Below are 14,339 nucleotides of genomic sequence, written 5' to 3'. Positions count from 1 at the left end.
CACACTTGTATTTGTGATTATGTGATAATTTTTCAGTGGGTGTTTCTCTAGCTTTATTCTCTGAGCTATTACAAGAATCCTTTTCCTGCAGTCCACTGCTCTTGGATTTTCCCATATTATTGCCCTTTGATGTTAGCAACCCAATGCTTAACCAGTGTTTAGTGCTGTGCCACTCACCAACACCCCTTCCCCAAATGACCATGTTGCTTTTTTGCTTCCTTGGGTTTACAACTCTTTCCTCTACCTGGAGAAGGTTCATGGTAATTCATCTACCTGACATTGTCCTCTCCTCCACATATTCTTACATTCATGTCTTTTTGCTTGATGCTATTTTCTCTGCTTATTCTCATCATTATCTCTCTTCCACTCTCTTCCACAGGGAGACAAACCAATGCCAGAATGTGCCTTAGGAAACATTGTCACTGCTCAGACTGTATCAGTTAAGTTACAGATCTTCCTCTGAGTTGAAATGCTCTCAGATACAGCTCTCCCTGCCCACAAACCATTGAACACATGAGATATATAAAGCATTCTGTTCATCACCTAAGTGAATGATGATTAAAGCCCTAACTTTCCACAGACAGTTCAGGATCAATCTAAATGATGTTCTGCCGGGCGGTGGTGGCGCACGCCTTTAATCCCAGCACTCGGGAGGCAGAGCCAGGCGGATCTCTGTGAGTTCAAGGCCAGCCTGGGCTACCAAGTGAGTTCCAGGAAAGGCACAAAGCTACACAGAGAAACCCTGTCTCAAAAAACCAAAAAAAAAAAAAAATGATGTTCCTTACCTGATTTAGGAAAACTCAGTATGACTGTCTTCATCTCTGATCACAAACTTATCATGACTTTCTTCAATAAGTTCTTTTTTAAACACTACTGCACGGAAAGGTATTCCTTCAAACCAAAAGTAGGCTGACATTCCCCAAAAAAACTCTTGGTGCTGTGAGAATTCCAGCACTGGCCACCTGTTCAGCATAAAGCAAATGCTGAGAGGTAAAATTTATAGTGCAGACAAAAAATCAGTAACATCGCAAAGTTTGTCCTGAAATGAGTTCCTAGTAGGAAGAAATATAGATTGCAAAAACCAGTCAAAGGTTGCAATATTAAGCAACTGTGAACTTATTCAGAGATCATTCTGGAGAACTGTAAATAAGTTTTGAAACTCTGTGGGTTTGATCCTGGTTTTTGGCACCGAAATGTAAGTAAAATTTTCAACTCTGTGGGTTTGATCCAGATTTTGGCACCAAAATTTGAATTGTGCCACTCTGGGGGAAAGGTATCCTAACTCTTTGGAGAGTCAGATGACACCTTGAGCTGCTTAGGACAGCTCAGTCCTGGAGAGGAAGGTATCCCAGATACTTTGAGCTGGTAGGACAGCTCTAATGGGTGGATCTGCAATAAGACAGCTCAGCTATGGAAGGGAAGGTATTTTGACTGCTCAGGAGAGTCAGGACTTAGTTGCTAGGACAGCTCAGCATGGAAGGGTGAATGAAGTTCTTCACACCCAAAATTATTTTGAGAAAGAAATTTCTTTGGGAGGGAGGAGTCCAGGAGAGTGGCTGCCTCTAACAGGATGGAGAGAATAGTCCACAGCTGATCTGGCAGGGTGGTTTATATAAGGGTCTCTTGAGGGTAGAGTCAATCAAATATTGATTAGTTTTTTTCTCCCACAGAGACTGGTTAGTTTTGTGGGTTAGGGGCAGTGATGGCTCTGATCTCAGAGCAAAACTGTGTTTCTTTTACTGGCCTTTCTTAGCTTTTTTGACTCTAATTCTAAGGCTAGGGCATATTTCTTTGACTGACTCTGATTCTAGGGACCAAGCGTTTTTTCTTTAACACCATTTTCACAGTCTGGGCATGTTTCCTTGGTATAGGGTATGTGAATGCATTTTTCTTTTCTCTGGCTGAGGTCCCAGATCCAGATCATGTTTCTTTCCCTGGTTCTGGGCTCCAGGGTCAGGGTCCTTAATTTCCTGCTCTGTGATTGATATATTTCACTGGTCAGTTGTCCAGTAGCAGAGCTGGCTCTGATCTCAGAGTCAAACTATGCTTTTTTCATTGGCTTTTCTTAGCTTTTTTTACTCTAATTCTAAATCCAGAGCACATTTCTTTCATTGGCTTTCATTATAGGGAACAAGAGTATTTCTTTGGCATTGGTTTCAGAGTCAGGGCATGTGTCTCAGGTTCTGGGTTTGGGCATAGTGTTTCTTTTTCTACATTTGGTACTAGACCCAAGCTGTGTTTCTTTCTCTCTTTCTGGACTCCAGGAACAGGATGGGTTACTTTAGCCAGACTCTTTTCCATAAATTCATTGCAGATGTGTCAATGGGGTTTGGGTACTTTACAGTGAATTATTTGAGAAATTCTGTGAAAGTCTCCATATATTGCAGAAAGAAACTTCTTTGATGAGGGGTGACAACTATATTTACCTGTGTGTAAGAAGATAGGTATTTAGAAAACAGCTAAAAATGATGCTAGTTAATTAAACTGGCAGTGGCAGGTTCACCTCTTGGTTCTATGCCCTCTCCATGCTTAACGAGTGTGTATGTTTACAGTACCAGACATGGCTTACCTCTTGTTGAGTGTGCTTTAAGTAAATTAGACAGTCCTTGATAACTCCAAGATGAAAGTTCCACTATTTCACCATTGTGAATGTCTTGCTAGTCCAGTTATTGTTGTGGGTCCCAGACAATACATCTGGATAGGTCTAATGAATTGTCCTTTCCCTTGGCAGCTTTTCACTTTTGAAACCACTTTTCAGAAAAGAGGTTCCAGGTCAAGTTCAGTTCAATTCACCCAATTTCTGTGTCTGAAACGCATTGAGACTTTAGCAAAAGAGTTGAATCTTCAAATTCTGTGAGACAATCAAGGGCAACATTAGCTGATATTGTTTTGGAAGTCCCATGGATTACCCTGATCATCAACTTGAGAGGAGGTTTCTTATGCATGGTACTTGGATTTTTTTTTTTATTCCATTGCATTTGGGGAAATATAATCATTATTAGTGTCATAACATTTTTATAATACATGCACATTATATGAGACTTAGGCAAATATGAATTAATAAAATTCTGTCTTTTCAAACATCCTTAGTAGTATTTATCATCCCCTCCACTCTGTTACTCATTATTGCACTCTGTGGCCTTTTATCAGTTAAAACCCCCATCCATTTATTCCCTTTCTCCCTTTGTAGTACCTGCATGCTATTCTAGTATTGAGTGATACTTTACCAATTGACCCATTTTTCTTTCTTGATTCTGCAGTTGCTTGAGCTTATAAACTTGCATCTACAGGTTCAAGGTCAGAAAGCACAAATAAGAGAGAACATTTAATATTTGTATTTCTGTGTCTGTGTTATCACATTCAGTATAATACTTACTAGTTCAACACATTTACCTGAGAATTTCATGAATTCATTTTTCTCCATACCTGAATAGATATTGATTGTATACATGTATCATGCTTTCATTAATAATTAATTGGTTGAAGGACTTTTAGGTTGTTTTTCTTTCTTATATATTATAAACAGAGAGTGATGAACATGGCCAAGGAAGTATTTGTGAAATAGGATATCAAGTTATTTAAAGAAATACCAAGGAGTAGTGGATTTGGGCTATGTGATAAATTTTCCACACTGATTTTCAGAATGGCTGCACTTATTTCCAGATTTGTCTATCCCACTAAAAGTGCATGAGGGTTCCACATTTCCCACACTTTTTCCAGGATTTATTATCACAAGCATTTGTTGTTGATGATTTGGAGGATGATATCTATTCTGACTGAGTAAGATGATATCTCCAAGTAGTTTCAATTATCATGTCCTAAAGTTTAAAGATGATGACCAATTTAAAAGATATTTCTTAACCATAGACATTTTAATTTCTTCATTTGAGAACTTTCTGTTTAGAGACACCTCCCAGTTTTAATATAGTCAAGTTTTTAAATAGATCATTTCTTTAATGTGATAGTTCTGTATTTTTATTTTTCTTACATATTTATTTAAGTTTTTTCATGTAATATATTTTGATCACAATTTAAACCATTCTGCAATGCCTTCCAGATCATACACGGTCACCTTTATCCCTCTCTCATTAAAAACAAGAACACAAATAAAAGTACCAAAAAACAAAAAATGAAACCAAACAAAAATAAAATGATAGGCTCCGACAAACACACCAAATGGAGTTTTTTGTTGGCCATATACACCTGGTTATGAGGGCTGCCATCGAATATGGCTAATAAACCTAATGATACTCCATTGGAGACAATTTAATTTCCCTTCTTAGAAGGTATCAATTGAATATAGCTTCTTGGTTAGGAGTGAGACTTTGTGTCCACCTGTCTTTTTCTGTGCTGAAATATTGTCTCATTTAACATGTGAAACTTGTACATGCTATTAGTCTGTATGAGATTCTATATGCACTAGCATTCTTGTGTCTGGAATGTTCTGTAAACATGAATTTATCCAACACTTCTGGGTCTTACAATCTATCCATCTCTGGTCTTCAGAAATCCCAGAGCCATGAGCAGATGGGTTTTAGGAAGATATCTGGTTTTGCAATGATTGATCCAAGTTTCTCACTTTCTGTACTTTGTCCACTTGTGATCTCTGTGTTAATTAAAATCTACTGCAAAAAAGTAGCTTCTCTGATGACAGTTGAATGATGCCATGATCTATGGGTATAGCAATATATCATCAGGACTAATTTTATTCCTGTTTCAGAATAATAGTTATAGATTTCCCTCTAATTCCATGACCAATCTAGGCTCAGGTTTTGGCCTCATTATCAGTGTCAGATGTGGGTTTCATCTGATGGAATTGGACTGAAATCCAGTTAAAAATGTTGTTGACTATTCCCATAATATTTTTCCATTAAAGTAACAATAAATCTTGAAGTTAGGTCACTTGTATAGGTCAAAGGATTGTAAATGTAAGAGATTTATGTTTGCTTTTCTCCTCCTGTAGTGTGCATAGTACTGTTAATGATAATCAGTAGAGATGAAGCTTCTTGTTAGACACCAACTCAGTTTCTCCATGGTGAATAATATAAGTTAAATTCTGTCTTCAGAAATAGGGCCGTATCATCAGGTTGTCAGGTAACCAATGACATTGACAAGAGCCTATAACATTTGGGGGTGTCTATGAGACTGTTTTTGCCAACTATTCAAAAGATGAAAACCAATTCCTGATATTAGAGATTTTACTTGATAGTATGTAAATTATAGTTGGAGCTTGATCTTCCCTATACATCATAACAAAATTTGAATTATTTTATTTACTTAACAAAGCATCTAAAGTAGTAGGTTTCCATATGACTTTTCTAATTATAATTATTATCAATTTTAGAAAACACTCATCCCCACCAGTTGATTAAAATTTGACCTTGCCTATTATTTTGATATTGTACAAGATGCCAGTTTGGAGAAATAATGAAACTAATACTATAGAATATATACTATTAAAAAAGAGTGGGTAATTTTAAATTCCTTTCTAACTAATTGTTATTATCTCACACCATATTGTGGTGGTTTGAAAGAAAATGACCTATAAATGGAGTGCTAATATCAAGAGGTATGACTTTGTTGGAGAATAATTGGCTTTGTTGGAGGAAGTGTGACATTGTGGGGGTGGGCTTTGTGACTTGACAAATGCTCAAGTTACTCTCAGTGATTCAGAGCACATTCTGTTGCCATTGTATAAAGATGTGAGGATACATAGCTTCAGTATCATATCTGTCTGCTTGCTGCCTTTCTTCCCACCATAAGGATAATGGGATAACCATCTGAAGTATAAACTAGCCAACCATTAAATATATTCCTTTATAAGAGCTGCCATACTGATTTCCTGCTGGGGATGGCATATAAGATGGCTGATGTGCTGCCAGCAGATTGGAGAAAAGCAGACCCGAGATTGTGGACCATCGACCCTCCATGTGTTCACCTCCAGATCCTTGCTTAGCATGTCTCTAGAGGGCCAATGCAGAAATGCCTAAGTGTCCCAAGGTAATGAATGGTTTATGGGGTGCACTTGTTATGTCCTCTTCCATATAAATACTTCTTGTAATACTAGTCTTTTTCTTCTATTTGATCTTAATGTGCTGTGTTCCTAGATCAATGGGGATTTCTGTGATAGAGGAAAGAAATGAAGTAAATTTCAAAGGAAATTATACAAAGATGATCATCCAGGCTGGGTTTAAGGCAGTTATGCAGTTCATGGAAAAGAACTTGTAGCCTGGGGAAGCTTTCCAGGCTTGGATAAACTGTACCAAATGTGTGGTCAAGTATAGTACATGGAATGATGTGTATCAACACACTGGACTCATATTGACCATGATGAATAATTCAGGACCTGAGGATATTCCAAGGACATTGTGTAAAACTTGAGACACTAAGGGGTATTGGTTGAAGACTGTGAATGGCTTAACATATAGACGGGATAACAAACTAAAAGTGTGGGAACCTAGAATAGGAGGAAAATAGTGGCCTCCACCAAGAAAGGGAGATGGCAACTTTAATTCACATTTTTTTAATTCCTTCTGAAGGTATGTGGAGATAATGTGACAATTGATGGAGTGATTGCTACAAGCTTTATTGGATTCCTAGATTAAAAAGGAGCTGCCAGAAAGGTGAGCTTCCTTTCATGGAAACTCTAAAAATGAGATTAAGTCTTCCTTGGAATTCTTAGAATATAGAAGGACAGAGGTTGCTGACTTGCAGGGTCAGATATCTTGTCTGAGGTCATTGTGCCCCACCAGTCATGGGGCTTGGCTTTTGCAGACGGCTGAGGGGGAACTTGGGCAGCTGCAGGGATCTTGAGGTTGGAGCAGGCTGTGTGAGAAGGAAACGACTGTCTGGTACATTGACCACTGTTCTTATTTTTACCTTTTTTTGCAAAACTGAATGTTACTAGTCTCTGGGTCAAGTGCTCAGAAGATTGTCTAATCATTACTAATAAAAATAGATTATGCTTACTTGGTTGTTAAATCTGGGATAGTTTCTGTGTATAGTAAAATATGATGAAGAATTATGAGAATATTTTGTATTGGGAGATTTCCCCTTTTCCTTCTGTTCCCCCTTTATTTATGATAATAAAAGACTGCAGTTACCAGGGCAAAAGCTGAAGCAAAGAGAAGCTAGGGAAACCAAAGAAACTATATCACAGAAGCTACTTAGCAACTGCAGAAGCCCAAAGTCACTTGTCAGCTTGCATGAGCACAGTCTCTGAGTCGTTACTGCGTCTTCCAGGTATCCAATCCTTCAGAGCCCCTATACTGCAGAGGCATGTCTCTGGCAATTTTCAAAGTGGCTGTAGCAGTTTACATTCCCACTAACAGTGTAGTAGTGTTCCGCTTGCTCCACATCATCTCCAACATAAGCTGTTTTCAGTGGTTTTGCTCTTAGCCATTCTGACAGGTGTATGATGTTATCTCAGAGTCATTTTCATTTTCATTTCCCTGATGACTAAGGATGTTGTGCAATTTCATAAATGTCTTTCAGCCATTTGAGTTTCCTCTGTTGAGAATTCTCTGTTTAGCTCTATAGCCCACTTTTTAATTGGACTGTTAGGTATTTTGATGTCTAGGTTCTTGAGTTCTTTATATGTTATGGATATCAGCCCTCTGTTAGATGGGGTTGGTGAAGATCTTTTCTCATTCTATAAGCTGTTGTTTCATGTTATTGACTGTGTCCTTTGTTTTGAAAAGCTTCTCAGTTTCAAGAGGTCCAATTTATTAATTGTTTCTCTCAGTGTCTCTGCTACTGCTGTTATATTTAAGAGGTGATTTCCAGTGCCAATGTGTTCAAGACTGCTTCCTACTTTCTCTTCTATCAGGTTCAGAGTAACTGGATTTATGTTGAGATCTTTGATCCACTTGGAGTTAAATTTTGTGCACAGTGACAGAGATGGGTGGGATCATATGAACAAGAGATATTGAGACCATGATTGGAAAAAAAGTACAGAGACAACTAGCCAAACCAGTGGAAACACATGAACTGTGAACCAATAGCTGAGGAACCCCTGTGAAATTGGACTAAGCCCTCTGAATAACTGAGACAGTTGTTTAGCTTGAACTGTTTAGGGGCCCCCCAGGCAGTGGGATCAGGACCTGTCCCTAGTGCATGAGCAAGCTTTTTGGAGACTAGTGCATATGCTGAGACACTCTGTTCAGCCTTGGTGCATGGAGGAGCTGATTGGACATGCCTCAACTGAATTCACCAGACTCTGCTGACTCCCCAGGGTAGACCTTGCCTTGGAGGAGGTGGGAATGAGGGGTGGGTTGGGGGAGATTTCTGGGAGTTGGGAGGAGGGAGGACAGAGTCATCTGTGGTTGATATGTAAAACAAATAGAAGTTCTCTTAATAAAAAGAAAAGAAATAAAAGAGTCAAACCTGAAAAAAAGAGTTGCTTATAAAATCATGTTGTATCTTAATAGCAATAGAAACCCTATCTAAGAAACAAATCTTAACTGTGATGGGAGAAGAAACAAGATATTAGACTTGTAAGAAGTAAATATTCCATTAATTTTGTGGAAAATCTTCTCACTTATAAGAAGACCATAAAATGGGAGAGGCACAATGTAGATTAGTTGTTAAGAGTACTTGTTGTTCTTCCAGAGAACAGGTTCCAATCTTGTCAACCATATTTCACTCTCAACCATCTGTAACTGCAGTTCTAGGGAATTCAATGATCTCTCCTGACTTCAACAGGCACCTGAAATGCATAAGGTACACAGATAATCAAGTAAGCAAAACACTTAGGAATAAAGTTAAAATAAATTTCAAACATTTCTTTTTTGGTTTTTAGAGACAGGGCTTCTCTGTGTAGGTTTGCACCATTTTCTGGAACTCACTTTGGAGACCAGGCTGGCCTCGAACTCACAGAGATCTGCCTGCCTCTGCCTCCCGAGTGCTGGGATTAAAGGCGTGCACCACCACCACCTGGCCAAACATTTTTTTTTAAATAAGGAATAAAATTAGAATTTTGACAAAATTTTACTATGGATATTCTGTGCTACTTTAGTCATATTCATAAAAGTAAATTTGACAATGAATGAAGAGTGTATTGCTGGACAGTGTCATCCCAGTTCATTTTGTCCATTTTCGGTGATTTGTTTTGTTTCTTAAATCTTTGCTGTAAATGACTTTCACTTCTTTTTTCAGGACTAGTCCCAGTATATTTTAAGCTATTGGGTTTTTGTTGTTGTTGTTGTTGTTGCTATTTCTTTCTTTCTTTCTTTCTTTCTTTCTTTCTTTCTTTCTTTCTTCCTTTCTTTCTTTCTTCCTTCCTTCCTTCCTTCCTTCCTTCCTTCCTTCCTTCCTTTCTTTCTTTTTTTTTGGTTTTTTGAGACAATGTTTTGAGAAAAGGTTTCTCTGTATAGCTTTGTACCTTTCCTGGAACTCACTCTGTAGCCCAGGCTGGTCACATACTCACAGAGCTCTGCCTGGCTCTGCCCCCTGATTTCTGGGATTAAAGATATTTGCCACCACTGCCTGGCCTAAGCTATAGTTAAGAGTATTATTTTCTTATTTATTTTAACATATTCATTGATATTTTAAAAGGCCATGGATCTTGTGCCATGCTGTCTTGTAGAAAGTAGTGATGAGTTCTAAGTGTTTTCTGAAGAGTCCTTAGAATCTGACATGTGGGACCACTAGTTTTCAAACCATCATAATGTGGTATCACATGATAATAACTTGTTAGAAAGGAATTCAAAATGATAATCTTTCAAATATATATATTCTGTTGTGTTATGTTTCATTGTTTCCTCAAACTGAAATCATGAAAGGGGATAACCTGACTTTTCTACTCATAATATTTTTATATATTTTTTGTTCTTTTTTCTTTTTGTCAAGATCTTGAGTAGTGTATAAAGTATAATCAATGATATATAAAATATTTACAAATGTGCACACATAAACAGACACTCATGCATAAACTGTTATACATGCATGCATGTATCCATACTCACACATTAAAATATAAATCAAATATTGTTAAACCTTGGCCAATAAAGCTATAATCATGGAGCAGAACAATAAAATGCAGCAATTTGTTGCATGAAAGATCTATGAAAAATCTCAGTATAAGGAAAGTCTTTCAGTGAAATCACTAGGTGTATGCTCAGGATCTTCCTATCTCAGAGCACAAAGCTCCCAGCAGAGAATCACCAGCCATGGTGACAGTCAGAGCTCTTTGTTAGTATTCTAGAATAGAGTCTTAAATCCATCCCATCTGTGTGGATGATACGTGTAACCTATGTGGCCTCTGAACATAAATGCCTATGAGCAGGCACTGGAACAGGATCTTTCCATTTGCACCATTGAGGGAACCACCAATCTGAAAAGACATGGGAATAATGCCCTGAAGCCTGCCTTCCATCTCATCTTCAGTGAGCTATACTTCTGGATGAGTGGAGGATCATGGCCTTCCACAGATCAAGTTATCAGTGGTCTCTCAACATATTTCCGATGTCTGTATCTCTCTTTATCATCACAGGAATTCTTCTCTCTCTAGGTGTCTGAGTTGATGGCATTTTTAAAGTGCTCATGCTAGCCACTGTCTAGCAACATGAGTCTGATATTCCCTCAGGGTCCAGTGGGCTGAGGATGGGAGTTAACTAAGATCAAGAGGCCTGCTTTACTTTCATTTCCTGTTCTGTAAGTATATACCCTGTGAAAAGGGAGCTAAAGGAGGAAGGGTTTTGCCCAAAGTTTCATGATACGGTCCATCATTGTGAGGAAGTCAATGCTTAGGACCTTAAAGTAGCATTAAAGCATGACTTTAAGAGCATTTTGCACTTTACCCATCTTCATTTCTTCTGTCCCAGTTCAGTGAGAGAGTAAGGTGTAAGGATAAAATACATGCTTTAGAATCTGTGTGAAGTTGGCCGACAACATGTCTCGGCAGATAAAGGGACTTGCTGTACAAGCCAAAGAATGTGGATTCCATTAATGGAACATGAGGAAAGAAAAAAAAAACATGAGGTATGATCACAAAGTTGGCATTGAGCTCCACACATAAACAAAAGATGGATTATGGCTAGGTGCTAGCACTCTGGAGCCAAAACAGGTGTAGCCCACTGGGAATTCTCCCACAAATCTGATTTGTGGCAGCATGAACATGGGGAAGATGCCTTTCCCCTCCCACTCATCAATGCCTGAAACTGGTGGAGGAACTGGCCCTAAGGTTACTAGAGTGGGATAGCTGTCCAGGACCCCTACCAACTATAAGACTCAGGAGAGCAGGCCCTGAAACACATCAGGGTAGCACAATAGAACCAACCCTGTGAGTAGAGGTATGGGTAAGACAGCCCTGAAGTTGTGAGCATGGTAGAGGTATCCTCATTACTCATCTGTCTTGTGGAAACATGGGCAGAAGGAGATAGCCTCCTCCCTGCCTATCAATGCCAGAGGCAGGGAGGAGGAATGAACCTAAGGTCACAAGACTGGGAGAGCTGTTTCTACCCCCACAAGCTGCAACACTAGGCAAATCAGGCCCTGCACCTCACCTGGGTAACACAATAGAGCCAAACTTGAAGGTGGATGTATGGGAGAGCCAGCTCTGAAGTTGTAAGTGTGTGGGATCTATCCCTACTACTTGTCTGTTATGGAGTTGTGTGGGACATTGAAATATGCTTCTCCTTACTCCTTACCACTTGCAACAGACAAGAGTGCTGACCCTCCCCTTAGCAGCTGAAGCACTCAAGAAAGCAGGCCCAGTAGTTTGATGTGAGGGTGACCCAGGCCCGATGTTCTGAGCAAGGGAGAACTGTCCCCATTACTCACCCAAAATGTGGCAGCACAGGTGAAGGAGACGTGTCTTCCTGTTCAGCCCCCACCCAGCAATGACTAAAAAAGAAGAGTAGGCCCTAAGTTCATAAGAGCAGGAGGGCTGTCCCTGCCCCACAACAGCTGAGACTCTTTGGAGAGTGTTACCAGTACCTTACTTGGGCAACACAACAGAGATGGCCATTATGGTGTACATGTGGGAGAGTAGATCCTGTAGAACTGGCCACAGACATTGCTCATTGCTGCAAGGAGTAAGTTTGCCTGGAAAATGATAGACAGCACAACATGGTAGTGAGAACAGATGAGAATTGGTGGGTGGATCAACAGTGCAGTTTCCCAGGCTCAGAACCTTTTGATCCAGAGAGTGGAATGTGGTGGTTTGAAATAAAAGGGCCCCCAAAAGGAATGGCTCTATTAGGATTTGTGGCCTTGTTGGACATACAGTGTCACTTTGAGGTCTCTTTTGCTCAAGATCCCTCCTGTTGCCTGTAAGATGTAGCAGTAACAGTTCCAGGACCAAATCTGCCTGAATGTCAATCATGATGATAAAAGACAAACAAAATATTGGCACAGGGTTGGGCTATTTAACATTCCCTATGGGAGAACCCTCCATGGATATCACTTAACTCTGTGAGAATTATTATAATTAGGTACCATGAAGACAAATCTTTCTCTGTCTTTTTCTTATAAAGTTATTGAGAAGAAATAGTAGTTTAAATCCATAACTATAAGAGGCCATCCTTTAGGTAACAGAGTTGGCAAAGGAAGTCAAGATTGTAGAGAGCCCAATTGCAGAATTACTTTGTTAATTGCTCTTGGGTCTATTACCATTCTCCATTTACCAGATTTCTTTCCAATAACAAATACAGGAGAATTCCAAATGATGGTTGATTCCTCAACATATTTCTCAATTCCTGAGCATTTAACTGCTATTGTACCAGCTCTTCTAAAGCCTTCAGACACTCTGTTGTTAAAGGCCATTGCTAAAACGATAAGGGCTTGTCTGTTAACCATTTTAAAGGTAGAGCTGTTGGTGTCTTTGAATTATCAGCAGTTGTTGTACCCTTTTCTTGTACAGTCTGAATGTCCAGTGACTGTTCTTTATGGTAATACCTCTTAATATTCATCTTAGGATCATGTGTTAGTTTATGGTTTGTTTCTGAGGATGGAAGAATATTAATCTGAGCATTCCATTGTTGTAATAGATCATGGCCCCACAAATTCATAGCTATATTTGCCACATATGGCTTTCATTTTCCTCTCTGTCCTTCTGGTCCTATACATTTGAGCCATGGTGCACTCGGTTTCACTTGAGATAATTTTCCAATCCCTAACAGCCAAACATTTACTTCCTGAAGGGGCCAATTTGGATTCCAAAATTCTGGTGGAATTACTGTAACATCCATGCCTGTGTCTATCAAACCTTCCAAGAGAACACCATTTACTAATATTTTTTATTTTGGTCTTTGTTCATTTATAGAGGTTTGCCAAAGAATTCACTTTATGGTTTCTCCTGAATTTCCTGTTCTCTCTACTACATCTGTTCTATCACCTTGAGCAGCCTGGTTTATTCCAATAGGTATTTGGTTATTTAATTGCTCTAAGAAGAGATTTCTTATATGATGGCAGGAATATTCTGAACTGAATTTGCCATGGGGGCCTGTGTGAGACCACTCAGGGAATTTCCTAGTGGCAGAGGCAAAGGATTACCTTGTTTGTTCTTTGTGGATCTACATTTGTTAGTCCAAAGTTTACCCTTACCACACCTGCTGCATAATCCAAAAGGGAGGGGCATTCCATTGTGATTGTTCCTTGAATAAATATTGTTTCTAGGAATTCCCTGTCTATGCTTTTCAAATGATCTTGTTTACCACAATTAAAATCTGACACTATTATTTTTCCTCAAAGCCTTTGATATCACCTCTTCTATCCACATATCATCATGCTCATGAGACTCAATATTAATTGTGTCCCTCTGGGGGTGCTGATCTTGCTTATAACAGCTTGATTATTCTTTTGACATGCTGCATCCACATTCTCTAAAGCCAAAGATTCAGTTATTATCTGTCTAGCTTCTGAATTTGGCATCATTCTATTTACTGCTGAAGACAGCCTTTGTAAGAAATCTGTGAAGGATTCTCTAGGGCCTTGTGTAACTTTCATAAATGACTCAACATTTTCTCCTGCTTCCTCTATTCTATCCTATGCATTCATGGCTTCCATGTGTCATAGAATTAAGGTTTGGTTATTATTTAAACTTTGTCTTTGTATACCAGCATAATTACCTTCTCCAAGAAGCTGATCCTGGGAAATTTCTACACCTCTACTCCTACATTGTTATTCTATTTTTTGCCTCCTCTTTAAACTGTATTCTTTATTATAAAAGTGGACCAGCCTTTAGGACAGCTGTAATTTACTCTTTTTAGTCCTGAGGTACAATTCTATTACAAGTTGGCCATAAGTTTAACATCGGCTTTACAAATGGAGAATGCATGCCATATTATACTATAGCTTCTTTAAATCTACTTAAATCTAACATTTCCACTGGAGTCCAG

At 38.9% G+C, this 14,339-nt stretch overlaps 1 protein-coding gene across 1 annotated transcript in view; it reads right to left on the bottom strand.

Annotated features, from left to right (window-relative positions):
- The window catches only part of LOC114685239 (bile salt sulfotransferase 2-like), a 32,355-nt gene extending 18,771 nt beyond the window's left edge, over window positions 1–13,584 (bottom strand). The window contains exon 1 of the mRNA XM_037211822.1: window positions 13,546–13,584. Coding sequence (XP_037067717.1) covers window positions 13,546–13,584 — 39 coding nt within the window. The remainder of the gene's footprint in view (window positions 1–13,545) is intronic.
- Window positions 13,585–14,339: the final 755 nt, after the last annotated feature.

This window comes from Peromyscus leucopus, chromosome 1, assembly GCF_004664715.2.
Source record: "Peromyscus leucopus breed LL Stock chromosome 1, UCI_PerLeu_2.1, whole genome shotgun sequence".
Classification (NCBI taxonomy): Eukaryota; Metazoa; Chordata; class Mammalia; order Rodentia; family Cricetidae; genus Peromyscus; species Peromyscus leucopus.
Note: the sequence above shows the minus strand (reverse complement) of the source record. Positions and strands in the feature narration are given on the sequence as shown.